An 18,615-nucleotide genomic window follows, 5' to 3' on the forward strand; every position below is an offset into this window, starting at 1 on the left:
TTTCATTGAAAATGAGATGTTAGGCCTAGTATGCTGCAGAAAGTTCAGCTTCCCAACAAGTCTTTTGTAAGAGCTAGAGTCAGGTAAAGGATCACCCATTTCACTGGAAAGCTTAAGAGAATGGTCCAAAGGTGTTACAACAGAACTGAAGTTGGCACAATGATATTCAGCAAGTAAATCAGAGACATATTTGTGTTGGCTAACAAGATATCATTGAGGATGCTTGAAGACTTCCAACCCAAGAAAGTAGTGAATATAACCAAAATTCTTAATCTTGAAATGATCATCCAAGAAGGCCTTCAAAGAATTCATCTCAACCAAATTATCCCCAACCAACAATATATCATCTACATAGACTGCCACGAGAACCAGAGATCCAACAGAAGACTTTGTAAAAAAGAAAAAAGTTATTTTTGCTGGGAATGTAGCCTCTTGACAGCAAGACCTCAGATAGTTTTGAAAATCACTGTCTAGAGGCTTGTTTAAGGCCATGTAAAGACTTCTTTAAGTGACAAACTAGTGGAGAAGAAGTAGAAACATAGGAGGTAACTTGCAGCCCTAGTGGAATTTTCATATAAACTTCCTCATGAAGGTCTCCATGGAGGAAGGCATTATTGACATCAAGTTGGAATACAGTCCAATTCTTCTTATTAGCTAGTGATATAAGACATTTGACAGTGGTGAGTTTCACAACTGGGGAAAATATCTCGGTGTAAATTACCCCTTCATTTTGGGTGCCCCCTCTAATGACAAGTCTTGCCTTTTGCCTTTCTATAGACCCATCAGCACTTTGTTTGATCTTGTACACCTATTTGCAAAGGATAGATTTCTTACGAGGAGGAAGATGGACAATGTCCCAAGTATGATTAGCCTCTAGTGCTTGGAACTCTTTAAACATAGCTCCTTGCCAAGTATGGTGAGAGAATGTCTATTGATAGAATTGGGGTTCTTGCAGATGAAACTCAGTAGAAGAAAGTTGAGGAACTATAGAAACATGTGTAGAAGAACAGATGTAGTATGAAAGATAAGTAGGGGGATGACCAGTCCTAGTGGATTTTCTCAGGAAAGGAGTAACGGGAGAGGATGAATAGGGCACAGAGGAAAGAGGAGTAGAGACATGAGAGTGTAAAGTAGATGGAGGACAAGGACTGGGAGAAGCAGTGGAACTGAGAGGTGAAGAAGAACCAGGGAGAGGAGAAGGAGAAGGGCTGACAGTAAAAGGAGAAGGGTTGGCACTAGAAGGAGAAAGAGAAGAAGAAGAAGAAGAAGAAGAAGAAGAAGAAGAAGAAGAAGGAAAAGAAGGGATATCAATACAAGATGAAGGAGTAGGAGGAAAAGTAGAAGGATGGTTGGAGGAATGATAGGGAAAGTGACATCCCTAGAGAAGAATATAGAATGATTAGCCAAATTGAGTAACTTGTAACCCTTTTTATCATAGGGGCACCCCAAGAAAGGACTTGAAATTATTCTAGATTGGAACTTGTCTCTGCCTTGCTTAGGGGTGGTTGCATAGCACAAGCACCCAAAAGATTTCAGATGATCATAGGAAGGAGGCTTTCCATGTAGTTTCTCAAAGAGGGAGACATTTTGTAAAATAGTGGAAGGCATCATATTTATAAGGTAGGTGGCTGTTAAGACACTCTCTCTCCAATACTTCAAAGGGAGTAGACTAAAACATAATAGCCCTAGATACTTCTAGAAAATGTTTATGTTTTCTTTCAATAACCCTATTCTGTTGAGGGGAATGAGGAATGGTAGTTTGATGTAATATGCCATGGTTAGCAAAAAATTGTTGTGCTTCAAAATACTGCCCAATTCATAGGCATTGTCAGATCTGAAGCACTGAATATTAGATTTGAAATGGACTTAAACCATAAGAGTAAAAGCTTTAAGAATGGAGAAGGTATTGCTTTTACAAGAAAGGAGATGAGTCCAAGTTACCCTAGTGTAATCATCAACTAGTGTGATAAAATATCTAAAGCCATTATAGGTTCTAACATTGTATGGTCCCCATACATCAACATGGACTAATTGAAAAGGTGTAGTGGAATGGATTACACTCTCAGGAAAGGGAATTTTGTGTTGTCTTGCCATAGGACAAACATCACATAAAAATTATTGTTTAGTAGAAAGTTTACTAGATAGGAAAGGAATAGACCTCATTCTATTAAAAGGCATGTGGCCCATTCTTTGATACCAGAAAATATCAGTTTTATTAATAGCAGTGGATGAGTTACAAGCATAACTATGAGAATTATTTACATGAGGTAGAACATCACAAGTAGACCCTGAATTGAAAACATTACACTGAGAATTATTTACGTGAGGTGAAACAGTAGGTGGAACAGTAGACAAGGAAGTAGATGTAGTGGGATTGAGATAGTACAGACCATTTGCAGACCTACCAATTTCCAGTTGCCTCTTCAGAGAAAGGCCCTGTAAATAACAATGAGAATTGGTAATGAGTGCATAACAACTAAGTGATTAACTTGTGAATAGAAATTAGGTTGAAATGAAAAGATGGAACTAACAGAACATTAAGTAGAGTAATATCTGGTCTTAGATTTAAAGAACCAGTAGAGACAACTTTAACCTTATAACCATTTGGTAAAGTAACCAAGTAAAGAGTGGTTAAGGGTTAAAGATTGTGGAGTAGGTGTTTGTGAGGAGTCATGTGGTTTGTGGCACCTGAGTCTAGTATCCAAGGGCTTCTATCTGTTTGTGAATGTGCACATATACTATAACCATCAGCAGTAAAAATAGAACAACTAAACACACCTGCAAAGTTTGTAAAGGAAAGATTTTCACCACTGGACCTTCAGGGATGAAAGGAGGAGACAGTTGCGCCTGTTGAAAAAGTGTCATGAGGTGTTGGTATTGATCTTTGCTGAAGCCATGAGCAGGAGCAGGGGGATCAGAAGATTTAGCAGAACCACCAAAATCTCCACCATATCCCTCAGGCTGAACACAAGATGCAACCCTTTTGCCTTTTGTGAACTTAAAATTCTGGGGGGGTGGGGTGGGGGGCATGCAGCCTGTAACACTTCTCAACAGTGTGCCCAGTTTTCTTACAATATTTACAGAAGAGGTTGGATGTGGATCCCTTTTTGGAGTCAAATTAGACCCTTTGATTAATCCCTTTATTGTTGTCGAAATTACCAGAATGAGGAGGACAGTAGATACAGAGAAGGAAGCTGATTTATTTAAAAAACTAGGAACAACACTAGAGGTTTTCTTTTGCTTCTCATTATGTTGTAATATAGAGTAAGCCTTACTGATAGAAGGGAGAGATGGCATCATCAAAATGTTACACTTGCAGGTTAAATAAGAGTCATTTAGACCACTAAGGAATTGAAATATTTTCTATTCTTCAATATGTTTGGGTAAAGCACCATAGGTGCAGACAGGACCTATGTAGGCAGTGATAATCTCATCCCACAAACTCCTCAATTTTGTGAAATAAGCTGCAATGTCTGAAGATCCTTGAGAAGTGGCAGCTAATTTCTTTTGAAGTTGTATGTATTTGGAACCATTAGACTGACCAAATCTTTCATTTACATCAAACCAAATATCCTTAACAGTGCTAAAACCCATGACACTAGTAGCTATATCTTTGGACAAAGAATTAGTAATCCATGCTATAACCATATCGTTATAACATTACCAAAAGGAGTAATAAGGAGAGTTTAGATTAGGCTGAGGAACTCGACCAATTATGAGTCCTAGTTTGGTCTAAGCAGAAAGAGCAACTAGCACATTCTTTCTCCATATAACAAAATCATTTTTGTCCAATATATCAGAAATCATATGACTCCCTAGGCTATCTTATGGGTGAATGTAGAAAAGATGAGTAGGTTCGATGAAAAAAGGAGGTAAATCCATCATCAGAAGTGGTCTGCCTAGTTTCATTCGCAAATTCTATTGTACTACCCATATCGAAGGAAATATAAACATGCAACAGTAATATCACACAAAAATTATGTTGAACTTAGAGCTATAGAGAGTATGTATTACCGTCCTTCTCAAAAACCTGGAGAAGTAGGTCTTCTTTAGCTGAAAACAGTTGAACAAAGTTGAATCAGATGAAAGCCTTCGAATTGCGATGTTACAAACCCACAACATGTAGCGGATCTAGTCCGCTAGGCTAAAGAAGACGTGAAGAAAATGGGTCAATTTGGTATTGGGCCTATTTTGAAGATCTGAATATAGTTTTGTAATTTTTATTTGAGTCCTCTTAGGTTAGTAGTCTTTTAAATTCCCTTAAGTTGTTGTTTTCCTTATAACAACATGTTTATTGTCTTTAGCATTTGTAACGTTATAATAGTACCTAGCATGTCCTATTTTCATTGGTCCAGTACATTAGTCACAGCTGGTGATAGTAGCTATATAGAGTCCTTAAAATCAGTGTAAAAAATATCTTTTTGAATGAAAATCTGTCTTTAATTTTTCTATCAATTTAATTTCCTTAAATGTCATCTTTTCAGCAGTTATCACGATACATTTGGTATCAGAGCCAGGCTTTCCGTCGGAATTCTTTTCAAAAATGGCAGATAAAGATAAAGCACCTGATGATGGTTGGAAAAAATAGAGCTTCAATTACAAGCTTTTATGAGTGAATCACAGAAAAGAATGGAGGTCTTGGAGAAAAGCCAAGCTCGTTTGAATGCTGAAGTATCACAAAGGCAGGAGGAAAACAATCGACGTTTAGATGTGGTAATAAGCCAAATAGAGTCCGAAAGATGGATAGATTTGACCACTTCTGGTAGGTCTGTTGTTGCCTTAGCCTTGGGTGATTCACCAACATCAAGAGGAGAATCTTCAGTAGGAGAAAGTTTTAGACCAACTCAGTCACCAGTGACACCAGCTTCTTCTTTTGCTGGAAAGGGTATGTCCTTCACTGCAGCTCCCCTCAATCCTAATATAACCTTGCCCAGAATTCAGTTTTTATCTTCATCTATGTATCCCCCAGCCCCCATTTCTCTTACCTACCCAGCTATAAGCACCAATTTTGCTTCATTACCCTTTTTTTTCAAACCCAGCTGTGTCAAAAAATTTCACAATAATATACCCCAATACTTATGTTAACCCTGTTACCACCCAAGGACAGTATGTACCCACTATTTCCTCCCCCCTTTAGCTTACCAGGCTATTATGAATACTTTTTTGTGTAACTCAACTCACAAACCAATATTCCAACAAACTCCTTAACACCAACACAAACAACACTTTTTGAGGGCTAAAGGTTAAGCTAACTTTCCCTGAGTTTGATAGTAATAATCCCGAGGATGGATTAGGAGGTGTGAATTTTTTTTTGAATTATACCAAATTCCACCTGCTGATAAGATGAATTATGTTGCTATCCATATAAAGGAAAAGATGGATACTTGGTTTGATGTGTATATGATGGAACACGGAGGGGTTATAACTTGGAAAAACTTTTGCTTGGATGTGTGCCGTAGGTATGGGAACATTAGGCCCATGGACATTGTTATTGAGTTCAATAGGTTGCAACAGTGGGTCTGATGTGGAGAGTTACTTTAATAAGTTTGAAGAATTAAGATTCTACTTGTTATTAGTTAACCCTTCACTCAGTGAAGCTTATTTTGTGTATTGCTTTGTTGGTGGGTTGAAATCTGATTTAGAACCAATGGTAAGGGCCTCAAATCCTCAAACAGTGATGGATGCAGTTGAAATAGCCAAACTTCATGAGAAAACCCTTGCAGCCATATACAAGAAGGTTCAACCACCCAGAAATTCAAACACCATACCTAGAATCACTTACCCTCAAAGCCCAAAAGCATCTGTAACCCAAGTCCCCAAAAGCTTACCACCAGTTGTAACCCACAACCACTTGAAATTAACCAAGGCCCCAACGTTGGAAAATTTGAGGGAACATAGGTTATGTTACAATTGTCATGAAAAGTATTTTTCATGACACAAGTGTAGAACCAAAGCACACAATACTTTAGAATGGAATAAAGGAGAAATAATTGTGGAAGTTGGGGAAAGTTCAGGGGCTAAAAATGAACAAGAGACAAGGGGAAATGAAAATGAACTTGAGGCAGGGGTAAGTCTAATTGAAGACCAATTAGATGAAGAAGAAGCTGTCATTAGTATGTTGGAAGACCCATTTCGAAGCCCAACGACCATTAAAATTTCTGGGTTACTTAAGTGTAAATCAATTGTCGTCCTAGTAGATTGTGGGGCTACTCATTGTTTAATAGACCCCCATATGGCTGAAAGTTTGAACCTAAACATACAACCGTTGCACAGACCCATGAGAGTTAGAGTTGCTAATGGTGATGTAATGTTAAGCAAGGCAATTTGTAGAAAAGTACGTTGGCAAATGCAAGGGGAAGGATTCGAATTTGAATTTAGGCTAATAAAAGTGGGAAGTTGTGATTTTTTGCTAGGAATGGACTGGATAGACATGGTAGCTCCAGTAGTTTTGCACACCAGGCCCCCACAATGTTACTTTTATGAGGGGAAGCAAGATGGTGACTCTTATTGGCTATCAAGACTCTTCTGGGTTGGGCCAAAACTATGCACGACTGATATCTGGGCTTCTGCGAAATGGAGGATGCAATTGGGTAGCCCAGACTTTCCATACGGAAATAGGAGGGGATGATTCTGAAAATATTCCAGCCCAAGTGCAGGAGATTTTGAACCAATTTGCATTCATTTTTAAGGAACCAACTTCATTACCTCCAACCCGTCCTTGTGACCATGCAATAGAGTTAATTCCTGACTCAAGGCCAGTCAACCAAAGACCTTATAGGTATTCACATGAGCAGAAAAATGCCATAGAGAGGATCATCAAGGAGATGCTGGAAGCAAAAACAGTAACCCCCAGCACTTCATCTTTTGCTTCACCAGTGATTTTAGTCAAGAAAAAAAAATCTTTCATGGAGGCTATGTGTGGACTACCGAAGGTTGAATGATATGACCATCAAGAATAAAATACCCAATTCCGGTGGTGGAAGACCTCCTTGATGAACTCAATGCGGCTTAATGTTTCTCAAAATTGGATTTAAGGCTGAGATACCATCAAATACGGATGAAGGAAGGTTATGAACACAAGACGGCTTTTAAAACACGTCATGGGTTGTGGGAATTCACTGTGATGCCTTTTGGGCTCACTAACGCACCAACAACTTTTCAAGCACTAATGCAAAGCATTTTCGGCCCTTACTTAAGGAAATTTGTGCTTGTATATTTTGATGACATCCTCGTATATAGCTTATCATTGGCACAACACTTGGAACATCTACTTATTGTGTTTAAAGTATTGGAAGCAAATCAATTGTTTTCCAAACGGTCAAAATGCAGTTTCGCTCAACCCAAGGTTGAGTATTTGGATCATGTCATTAATGGAGAAGGTCTGAGCACAGATATGGCTAAGATTGAGGCGATGATAAGCTGGCCCAAACCTGTGTGCATTAAGAGTTTTCGTGAATTTCTTGGATTAACGGGATACTACCGAAGGTTCATTAAAAATTATGCAATTATCAGTAAGCCATTGACGTTACTATTAAAGAAAGGAGGTTTTGTTTGGAACGAAGGAGCAGATAAAGCTTTTGAGGCTTTAAAGTTAGCTATGACCTAAGCTCTAGTTTTGGCACTGCCAGACTTCAATGTTCCATTCATGGTTAAAGTGGATGCTAGTGGGCTAGGTGTCGGAGTAGTCCTCTCACAACATAACATGCCCATCGCATTTATGAGTCAAGCTTTAAGCCCAAAGCACCTTGGTTTGTCAACATATGAGCAGGAACTGATAGCACTTTTGCTAGCAATAGAGAAATGGAGACATTACCTTCAACCCAACCACTTTGTAATTAGGACTGATCACTTTAACCTAAAATTCCTAAGAGATCAACACATCACCACATCCTTACAACACAAAGGAGTGACAAAACTGATGGGGTTAAGCTACGAAATACATTACAGACAAGGGAAAAAAAATGTTGTAGCAGATGCGTTATCTCGAAGAGGTGAGGAGACCAAAGTGGATGGTCAAATTGCTGATTGTTTGGGTCTAAGTATAACACAACCAAAATGGGCTCAAAAAGTGTTAGATAGCTATATGGGGGATGATGAAGCCCAGGAGTTAATCATTAAAATCAGTATTGACCCAAATAATGTCCCAGATGTTTCCTAGCAAATGGGTCTATTGAGGTTACAAGGCAAAGTGTGGATAGGCAATCAACAAAACTTAAGGTTCAAATTAGTCAATGATATGCATTCATCGGTATGGGGAGGACACTCAGGTATTCATGCAGCCTATCAAAGACTTAAGTCAATTTTTTATTGGCCCAAGATGATTAATGATATTAAGTCTGTGATTAGAGAGTGCGAAATATGTCAAAGAAACAAGGATGAAAGTGTGGCATATCCGGGATTGTTGCATCCTTTGCCAATTACTAAGAGGGCTTGGGAACATATTTCAATGGACTTCATCGAAGGTTTACCAAAGTCGCAAGGGAAAGAAGTCATACTGGTGGTAGTCAACCGTTTCACTAAGTATGCTCATTTTATAGCTTTAAGCCACCCATACAATGCCTCCCAAATAGCTCAAGTGTTTCTAGATTATGTGTGCAAACTACATGGAATTCCCTGCTCAGTGGTCTCGGACAGAGACCCCATATTTGTGAGCTTATTTTGGCAGGAGTTGTTCAAGAATATGCAGGTGCAACTTAAGCTGAGTTCAGCCTATCATCCCCAAACGGACGGACAGACTGAGAGGCTAAACCGCTGTTTGGAATCTTACCTAAGGTGCATGACAGGCCAAAAATCAAAAGAATGGATCAAGTGGCTTTCTTTAACCGAGTTTTGGTATAACACCAACTTTCAATCCGCTATTGGGATGACACCATTTCAAGCCCTCTAAGGATATGAACCTCCGCAGCCCACATTTGAGTTAATTGCTCAATCCAAGGTAGAAATAATGGATCAATTGCTGAAAGAAAGGCAAATAATGAGCAAACAATTGAAGGAAAATCTCATTAAAGTACAAATGCGTATGAAACAATATGCGGACAACAAAAGAAGCGAAAGAGAATTTGAGATTGGGGATCTAGTCTTTATCAAATTACAACCTTACAGGCAATCATCCGTAGCTGTGCGGAAGAATTTGAAGTTAGCTTCAAAGTTCTTTGGCCCCTACCCTGTAATAAAAAAGATCAGCCCGGTGGCTTATGAGCTTCAACTTCCAGACAATTCACGTATCCACCCTGTGTTTCACGTGTCCTAACTCAAGAAGAAGTTAGGACCCAAAGTTTTTCCAACAAAAAATCCTCCTCTAAGCACTCCAGATGGTCAATTGGTTGCTGAACCTTTAGCAATTGTTGATCGCCGAATAGTTAAAAGAGGAAATCGGGCGGTGACCCAGGTGTTGGTACAATGGGCTAATTTAGCTCCAAAAGATGCAACTTGGGAAGATTACTCCTTCTTAACCTCGCAATTTCCAGATTTTCAACCTTGATTAACAAGGTTCTCGAATGGGATATAGCGGATCTAGTCCGCTGGGCTAAAGAAGACGTGAAGGAAATGGGTCCATTTTGTATTGGGTCTATTTTGAAGATCTGAATATAGTTTTGTAATTTTTATTTGAGTCCTCTTAGGTTAGTAGTCTTTTAAATTCTCTTAAGTTGTTGTTTTCCTTATAACAACACGTGTATTATGTTTAGCATTTGTAACGTTAGAATAGTACCTAGTCTGTTCTATTTTTATTGGTCCAGTACATTAGTCACAACTGGTGATAATAGTTATATAGAGTCCTTAAAATCAGTGTAAAATGCATCTTTTGGAATGAAAATCTGTCTTTAATTTTTCTATCAATTTAATTTCCTTAAATTTCATCTTTTAAGTAGCTATCACGTTACACAACAAAACTCTATCGGAGAACTTTCATAAATTTTTCCAAAATTTCGCAAAACTCAGAAACCCTAGGTGAGAAATTGACGAACTGAAACACCTCGAAAACCCGTGAGGGTAAGATCGATCGAGAGCTCAGAACAAGTACTATTCGATTATTTGTTCTGATACCATGTTAGATCAACAAGATCGAATTGCGGAAGCAAAATATGAAGAAGAGAACCCTAACTCGAAATAGGGATGAAAAGAGAGAATTTTATTATCTGAGAAAAATGAATGAATCGAAAATATCTGTTAATTACACATTTAATCCTTATGAGGCTTTATATACAGTGGGTAAAGAATTGCAAGGTTAGACCAAAAATAGCTAAGTGTAAACATATGGTAACTATATATATAAAACTAACTAGTGTACTTACCACGCTTCGCGCGGTCTTAAAAATATAATTAATTGTTAATATTATTTATATAAAGAAAATCAGTATTTATTAATATCAAACATCGCTTCATGATTTTACTACGATTCTTTTAACTTTTTATATAAAATTTTATGAGAAAAAGAGTATGTGCAAATATATTTCAGGTTAATACTTATATTGGCTGAACTTTATTTTATTGGGGTCAGATCATTCACCTTGTAAACATCTCCCCCCATTTTCTCTTCCTCTATGTATAATAAATTTTTTTTTAAAAAAACTCACTTTATATGTGAACTTGAATAAATCAAAATAGAATACAAAAGAATAATAGAAAGGAGAAAATATAGTGATTTGAAAATTTAGAGGATGTAAACCAAGGATGTTTTTCGCTTTCCCTTCTTCCTGTAAGGTATTCTTAAGCCAAGTAGTATTTTGTTTTTTGGTGGGCATGTTCAGTTTTACTTCTCTTTTCTTTTTCTTTTTCTTTTTCTTTCTCTTTGTTTGCTTATTTTATTTTTGTTTCTTCATTTCTCTTTGTTTCCTGCAAAATGGTGCTCCTCTTCCTCTTTCATGGTACAATTTCGTTTTTCCTTTTCATTTTCTTTCTCTTTCCTTCCATCAGATTTCATTTGATCAACCAGATACATAATTCCTCTCCTTATTTTTCTGTAAAATCCCACAAATCATTTTCTTTTCTCGTGTTAGCTATTCTTACCATTTTTAAAAGTCCACCACCCTTAATTATTATTTTTTCCTTTTCTGTTACTTCCTATCCATTTTTCCTCCCGTGATTCTATTTAATTAACCAGGCAAAACTTTTATTTCTCCTCCTAACTTTTTGTAAAATTTTTAAAATTATTTTCTCTTTCTTGTTAACTCTTCTTGCCACTTTAACCTATCTACCACCCTCTCTATATTGTCAAATATGAGACTGTAGTGCCATCTAACCTCTCTTGAGACCACGACTTATATAAATACATATAGATACATTGTTTATACAATAAAATATAGCTAACTAATTAGTATCATATATTCAATAAAATAAAACATTAATCAAACATCTTATATCAAGTTCTTTGGATGAAGGATTTGCGAAACATTTAGTTAAAATGGAATAACCCATTTAAATAAGTATATCTGAATTTGAAAAACAAAAGATAAATAACTGATGAAAGATAATAATGTAAAATTACTGGATATCATGGTGCATAAAAATTATATTTAAATATAAACAGAATAGTGTTAATCCCTTAGCTTAGTTTAGAATCAACCATCCGGTCGTTACATCTTCACCTTCATCTAGACTCCCTAGCAATTTAAATTTATGTAGCTTAAATTTGAAACGATAAAAAGAAAGGGCAGCAAATAGATAATTAGAAACTAAACATTAAATTAGAGTTCATAGAAAAAGAACATCACATTATACTACTAATTTGTTAAGGGGATATATGATTGTAATTAATTCATTCAAGATTTACGAAACGTAAATCATAGATCGTACTTATATGGATAATTTATTTTTTTCCACCACTTACATGGATAATGAACAATTCTTATTTTTCTCATATTCAATCTTAAATAAGTGAAAAATATAAGATATAAGATTGAAATAAAAAAGGAAAAGAAATAAAAAGGAAAATAATGAAACCATATCACGCATATCCCAACTCTTTTTCTACGCTTTCCGATTCTTTTATTTTCTTTTTCTCGGAAAATTTACCATCTTTGCTACTTTATCCTCCCCCCTCGAATATGCAAGCCTAAATTCCTAAATTTTCTCCACACGATCACATCCATTGTGCTTTGTGAAACTATATACCAAAGATGTTGATACCAATTCGTCTTCAGAGCCTTCTTTCTCTTCTACTTCCTTTCATTTTTAGATTTTGTTTATGCTTACTTTCATCTCCAGCCACACATGGCACAGGCGCAACCACCAACCAGAGCAGCATCAACCGAAACACCACTGTGTTCAGAAGGCAATGGAGCGACCTTATTTTCCATCAGAACATAATCCGTGTAGTTGAAATTCACACAACCTAAATGAACAAATGCCAAGAATTACACGCATAAAATCATTCTAAGAAATCTAAAACCTTCATATCTTCTGGTAAGTAAATCGAGAAATGGAAGTGAAAATCTCTAACGTTTGAGTGAGCCAAATCACGTGTTAGGATTTGGATCTTGGTGTATTGGATTATGCCGCTTATATGAGTCTAGAAAGGTTTCAAAACATTTATGGAGGTAATTAAAATTATCCCTTACGAAAAAACAAAAATATAAATTAGAGAATATTGAGGGGAAGTTACGAAGAAGAAATGGCACAGCAATAAGAGAAGAAATAATGGGATAGCATTAACAATGAGTGATAAATTGGGTACATTTGAATATTTTGAAAAACACCACTTATTCCATGATACTATACATATTTAAATCAACAACAACAAAGATGAAAAAATACCACTTATTCCATGATACTATAAGTATTTATATCAGGAAATTAAAGAGGAATTACTTATCATGAGTACCATAATTATGACATAATGTAATAAAATACTTCTAGTCTAGTAAGAGAAAAAGCATATTGTATACTATATGTTGCTTTAGTTGACGTCCAGGAATGGAAGATTGTAACATACAATATGATGCGCCCAGCAAGAGAAAAAGCATCACATTTTGTCCCTTTCTATGCATTCTATAGTAACAAAACACAATTATGCCTCCATTTTATGTCAGAATTCGGCAAATATCTGTTGAATGAAAACATCAGCATATTTGGAGAATGTGAATTTTTTATATATCACAATGAATATTTTAAATGAATATCATTTTGGTCCCACCAAACGCCGGGCACAATTTATATTGATGAAAAAAGAGGAAAAATCAAATGCAGAAAAAGGGATGAAGAATGGGTAAGTTCCATGAGAAAGGGAACGTCCTTAGCTTTGCCATGGTATGTGGAGATCGGAGAGCTTTCGGTTTAGTAGGAGAAAATGAATACGAAACGGTGGAAAACAAATGAAAATGTGGCTAAAGAGGTTAAAGAGAATGAACAGTCGCTTTAAATTTTTCATCCGAAAATAAGATAAATAGAAAAATTAGAATAAATAGCAAAAAATGTGGAAAAAGAGAAATGGCTTCTCTAATCGTATATAGTGCCACGCCACCTGTCTTAGGCCCTGTTTTATATAATTATATAGATTACAGACTATTACAAAGATGTATTGGGCCATGTCAGCTGGTTGGACCTACTCGTGTGGACTCCTGTATGTGAAGAGGTCCAGTGTTAACACATTTGACGTTTAAGGAAGCCATCTGGTTTTGCATTTTCCCTTTCCCTTTAAGAAGGCAATGTACTAGCTCATTAACCTGTTCGAGGAACTTCTTCAGTTTCCAGATCCAATATACTAACACGGTTACTCTCATTTTATATGTTTAATAAATAAAAGAGGAAACAAGTCTGTTCAATGGCACTATTTCCTGGCTATTAGCAAATTCATTTAAAATGTGGACCAAGGATAGTTAGAAAGAAATTCTCAAACGTGCAAACCACAATGTAGAAAAGACAATAATATTTTCTCACATGTGTGACACTAATAATATCTCACACATGCAACCATAACAATTAAAGACACTAATGTTTTCTCACACTTGCAACCATAACATAGACACTTGCGTGCAATCATAACGAAGACAACTTAAACCAGCTTGAGAGAGCTTTGGCGGACAAGAACCCAAACCAGGGTCTGCCGAGCCTGAAAACTCATTATTGGATTTGTCACTTTGTGAGAGAGTTACATGTATTTTCCAGTTCCCAATAAATAAAATAACATCAGCACGATAGGACTGCTGCTAAGCAAGACATACGAGTATGAGCAAACTGAATACAGCAAAAGGGATAGATTACTGAGGAAAGTATACATTTACACTCGGTGGCTAAGAAAAATCAACAACTTCCTTGGTGCTTTCAGTGCACTATTTCAACCTGCCTTTACATTACATGTATCCATGATCAAGGCACCATTGTAGCACTACTACTCAGTTTTCCGCAAGACGTCTATATATAACTAATGCAAATAACTGAAGTGACCACACTAAAATGGTTTGGTCCCATTCATAGTTCCCAGTCTGGAAAGCTGCATAGAGAAAATAGAAAAACTCGTTAATGGAGAGCTACTACCACAAGAATGCTGACTTAACATGCTGCTCTTCTAGCATTTGTATTTCTATGATTCAATCCAAGTTATGAACCTTACCATATTATAATTCTGAAGAACAAAAAGAGCAAGACAAAATGATGTCCAAATTAGAAATTAAGAAGAAAGACTAGAAGTTGAAGACAAGCAAATCACAGCACTGCACGTAGGCAAGATGTCAAAAAAGCATATGATAGTCGACATGTTTGTGAACTGTGAAATCTTGTAGGCTAAGACACTGAGCCTGGTATTTAATCGCTTTTGAGTTGGGTTTGTGTGGAGCAGAGTTCTGAATTCCCATGCTCAATTAACTAAGGAGTCACACAGAAAACTCTTCATAATATAAAATTAAAGCAAAGACAACCATCTTGGAAAAAGAAAAGTGCATTGGCATCTGAATCCATCTTCATGAGTCTGTTAAGTAATTTAACCAAAGCAGCTGTGTTCTACAAGAGAAAGACGGTATGTAACTCAAATAGACATAATCACATAGCTTTACAACTTTTGACGGAGTTATAAGCATATCAAGTTGATGCAATTCAGAAAGAAAGTCTTCAATGTGGTTTATTTCATGGCAATAATTTGGAGAAAGGTACCTTTCATCTTAATGAAGAAACTTGTGCGCAGAAGTGCAGTCTATCCTGAGATGTTTCAATGTCTCGAGAAATCAGTTCATTGTTAACCTGCCACCAATTTATCAGCGAGAACAGAATTTTGAGAGGAAATTTGTTCAGTTTTAAGAAATCAGTTAGTGCTACCCTCTACCAACTAATCACTGAGAAATTTTGTAAAACATCAGAAAGAGGGAGCTGTAAATAAAACTGATTCAGTGATTCTTACATCAGTCTTATCTAACTTCCATTCTGCAACTCTATCTGAGAGAAGGGCTACATACTTTTCCATAGCCTTCTCCCTACTCATATCTCCTAGCCTGTGCCAAGAGCTCCTGAACAGCATATATAACAAACTATTAAATTCAAAACATAACATACATGGCCTGTTGCCAAAGGGTCTGAAATCTGGAAAATTTCGACAAGGATACCTCAAGTTTTTCCTAATGAACTATGTGTATTATGCTGTTCAGTTAATGCTGCAGCATTGGATACCAAAATTTTGAGAATACAACATTTTAGGCCTCAAGATTAACATTTCTATGCATGATTTTGAGATCTATATATGCAAGTAAAGGTTAAGTTTTGTTGTTCTTTTCTCTGAAGATATTCAGACATTATGCAGTTTGTGTGGAATTAGACTGACTTTTATTTGGATTTGAAGTTTCAGTTCCATAGTTCCAACTTTTCTTTTTCTTTGGTGCCAATTGGTTCTAGACATGATGCCCGAGGTCCCAATGTGATAGAATTTCGGTTGTAGCTCCTCTGTAGGAAAAACAGAAGTGAAAAAGCTAAGTGTTCTCTCTACTGATTATTCAGCATTCAACGGCATGGGACAAGACAAGGCATAGAAAGAATGTATAGATGCAGATTGTGCTTGAAATTTCTGCTTCTTAAATACACGGGAACACTGAGAAAATAGAAGAAAATTTGCAATATTTCGACTCACTCTGACTTCTATGGGGAGGCATGACAAAGTGAATTTCTTTTGGATCTTATATTTCCAGTAAAGTCTTAAAAGGTAAGAAACAGGAGGCAATCTAGATCATTTTCCAGGAGATCAGACATAGCAAGAGGAGGTGATTAGGACCTGTGTTTACAAGAATACAATTGTGTATTTTGGATCTTTTCAAACTACAGAAATTGAACCCCCACAACTGAGTGGAGCTTCAGGGTATATCTGACACTTAGTTCGACAACTTGAAAACTATCTTATCCACTATGAACCTATTATTTATCACATTAAAGAAGCTAAACTTTACCTTAAAAGTTACAAAACTACTTTTATTATAATATCAAGAACAGAAGCTGAGCCTTGTCCGTTTGTTTTGGTCATTCTCCAATGCATCTATGATGAACCAAATGCTCAATTAACACATCCAAACTACTTGTCCCCGCAAAGCTCATTTACTTTTTTTCTTTTCCATTTCTGAACGAAGAAATAGCTATGATTCCCGGTGCTTAAACTATAACGTAACACATTTAAGCTTATATATGCTGATGATTAGAATCATAAATAAGAAAAAAGTAGAGTACCATTTTGCACGAGCTGAAAGCTTGAACGGCATCGGCTGCGGTCCATAACACGGCCCCTCAGTGGCAATCTTGTGAAGCCCATAAAGCTGCATCTTCAACTCATTGTCAAGAACATCATCATTCTTTTTGGAATTCACAAATACCACCGCTGCACCGAATAGCTTTTCCAAATCTGTTCTCTCTATACCTTCCCAATCTTCTAATAACTCCTCACTTTTCTCCATTAATACATCAGCTTCTTGCTTTTTCCTGTTTTCACCCTCTAAATTTCCAGCTCCCTCCTTTGCCACCCCATCTTTCTCACTTGGGTTGTTCTCAATTTCTTGAAATTCAAGTTCCTCCGGAATTTCTTCAACATAATACAGGGACCCAATTTCAAATTCCCGAAATTTTGGGGCCACATAACAACTTTTGTCACTTACTTTCTCTTTCACCCCGTTGTCATCACCACCGACATTTTGTTTAACGTATGTGTCCCCTTCTTCCTTTGACACTTCTTGTTCATTTCTCTTCATCTTTTCTGCTAATACTGCAGTTCCAACTATGCCACCATCCCCCATAGGATTTTCCTCGACAACATTTTTGCTTTTCAGATCACTCGTTCTCGCTAGGTCCTCAACATAGCAGAACCTTTTCTTACTAGTGTCATTCTTTGAGCTACACGTAACAGCTGTGACACTAGACTGAAGACTCCAACTATAGTATCTGCCTTGCATGAATCTATGTGAATGGAACTTGACAAGTATGATATAAAAAAGAAACGAAAGTCCCAAAGTGAAGAGGAGTTCTTGAAAAAAAATCATACCTATATTGCAACAAGAGTGGGTACACAATACAAAATAAATGATGGAAAATTTGAAGGGATGAAAGAAAAGGGAAAGGAATTTTGCAGAACAGAGCAAAGTATATTCTGGTTTTGTGGGAGTTGGAGTTGGGGTGTAGGGGTGGGTGGGGGGAGTGTCACTGTCACTCTGTGTGTTGGCAACGTTTGAAAAAAAGGAAAGTAAGGTGGCGAAAAAGGACAGTCTTGCTAAAGATCATGAGGGAGTAGAGACAAAGAAAACGACCTCGAGTCGACCATACTATGTACCTAAACATATGTTTCCTACTAAAGATTACCCAAGAATTTGTGCAATTCTCTGTTTTTAACCTTTCTTGTATATTTGCTTCTGTGCCATGTTTTATTCATTTTTGTACCTGGTGCAATGTACCTAGTTGAATAATTTTGATATACTGCGAAAGGCCAAATATATTTTTCTATTTTTGAAAATGATCTAACAATACTCATCGTTATATTATTGGGTTATCTATACCCTACAGTCATACTTTGGGTTCAAATATACCCCTCATTTAAACGGAGAGACACGGTGTCATCGTCCTGTTGGTCAATTTTTAATATCTCCTAATTAATTAAAAAAAACCATTATCCATACCCGAAAAATAATTTCTTTTATGTAAAAACTGAAAAAAATATTTTTACTAAAAACTGAAAAAAACGAAAATATTTTTTTTTCTAGTTTTTACAAAAAACTGCTTTAAAAAAACTGGAAAATATTTTCTAAAATAATATTTTTGTAAAAACTGAAAAGCAATTTTCTAAAGCAATTAAAAACTGAAATATTTTTAACTAAAAACTGAAAAAAAAAAATATTATTTTTTCAGTTTTTACAAAAACACTGCTTTAGAAATTTGCTTTTTAGTTTTTTTTCCAGTTTTTATAAAAATATTGTTTTAGAAAATATTTTTCAGCTTTTTTTAAAGCAGTTTTTTTGTAAAAACTGGAAAAAAAAATATTTTCGTTTTTTTCCAGTTTTTAGTAAAAACAATTTCAGTTTTTACAAAAAAAAATTGCTTTAGAAAATTGATTTTCAGTTTTTTCAAAAACATTATTTTAGAAAATATTTTCCAGTTTTTTCTAAAGCAGTTTTTTTTATAAAAACTGGAAAAAAAAATATTTTCTTTTTTTTTTCCAGTTTTTAT

At 36.1% G+C, this 18,615-nt stretch overlaps 2 protein-coding genes and 1 long non-coding RNA gene across 3 annotated transcripts; 1 reads left to right on the forward strand and 2 right to left on the reverse strand.

The window, feature by feature from the left end:
• The first annotated feature begins 7,057 nt into the window (after positions 1-7,057).
• On the forward strand, positions 7,058-7,606 carry LOC138905635 (uncharacterized mitochondrial protein AtMg00860-like). The gene has a single exon (XM_070194156.1). The coding sequence runs from the start codon at positions 7,058-7,060 to the stop codon at positions 7,604-7,606; it is 549 nt and encodes a 182-aa protein (XP_070050257.1).
• A 4,118-nt stretch (positions 7,607-11,724) lies between these two features.
• Positions 11,725-13,345, reverse strand: LOC138905398 (uncharacterized). The gene is made up of 2 exons (XR_011413544.1): positions 12,932-13,345; positions 11,725-12,331 (listed from the first exon to the last, which is right to left on the reverse strand). It is a non-coding gene; the product is annotated as an uncharacterized lncRNA (long non-coding RNA).
• An 832-nt stretch (positions 13,346-14,177) lies between these two features.
• On the reverse strand, positions 14,178-17,573 carry LOC104087728 (uncharacterized). The gene is made up of 4 exons (XM_009592285.4): positions 16,636-17,573; positions 15,329-15,434; positions 15,085-15,171; positions 14,178-14,428 (listed from the first exon to the last, which is right to left on the reverse strand). Exons 1-3 carry the CDS (start codon positions 17,436-17,438, stop codon positions 15,088-15,090), a joined length of 993 nt encoding a protein of 330 aa, XP_009590580.1. The 5' UTR covers positions 17,439-17,573; the 3' UTR covers positions 14,178-14,428; positions 15,085-15,087.
• Between the last annotated feature and the right edge of the window lie 1,042 nt (positions 17,574-18,615).

The sequence above is a fragment of the Nicotiana tomentosiformis genome, chromosome 2, assembly GCF_000390325.3.
Source record: "Nicotiana tomentosiformis chromosome 2, ASM39032v3, whole genome shotgun sequence".
Classification (NCBI taxonomy): Eukaryota; Viridiplantae; Streptophyta; class Magnoliopsida; order Solanales; family Solanaceae; genus Nicotiana; species Nicotiana tomentosiformis.

Coding starts and splice junctions, on each gene's coding strand:
- LOC138905635 (XM_070194156.1), top strand. CDS start 7,058: ATGAAGGAAGGTTATGAACACAAGACGGCTTTTAAAACACGTCATGGG.
- LOC104087728 (XM_009592285.4), bottom strand. CDS start 17,438: ATGATTTTTTTTCAAGAACTCCTCTTCACTTTGGGACTTTCGTTTCTT. Junction 15,435..16,635: donor CTTTCAGCTCGTGCAAAATG/GTACTCTACTTT, acceptor TATGCTGTTCAG/GAGCTCTTGGCACAGGCTAG. Junction 15,172..15,328: donor GGAAGTTAGATAAGACTGAT/GTAAGAATCACT, acceptor AATTGGTGGCAG/GTTAACAATGAACTGATTTC.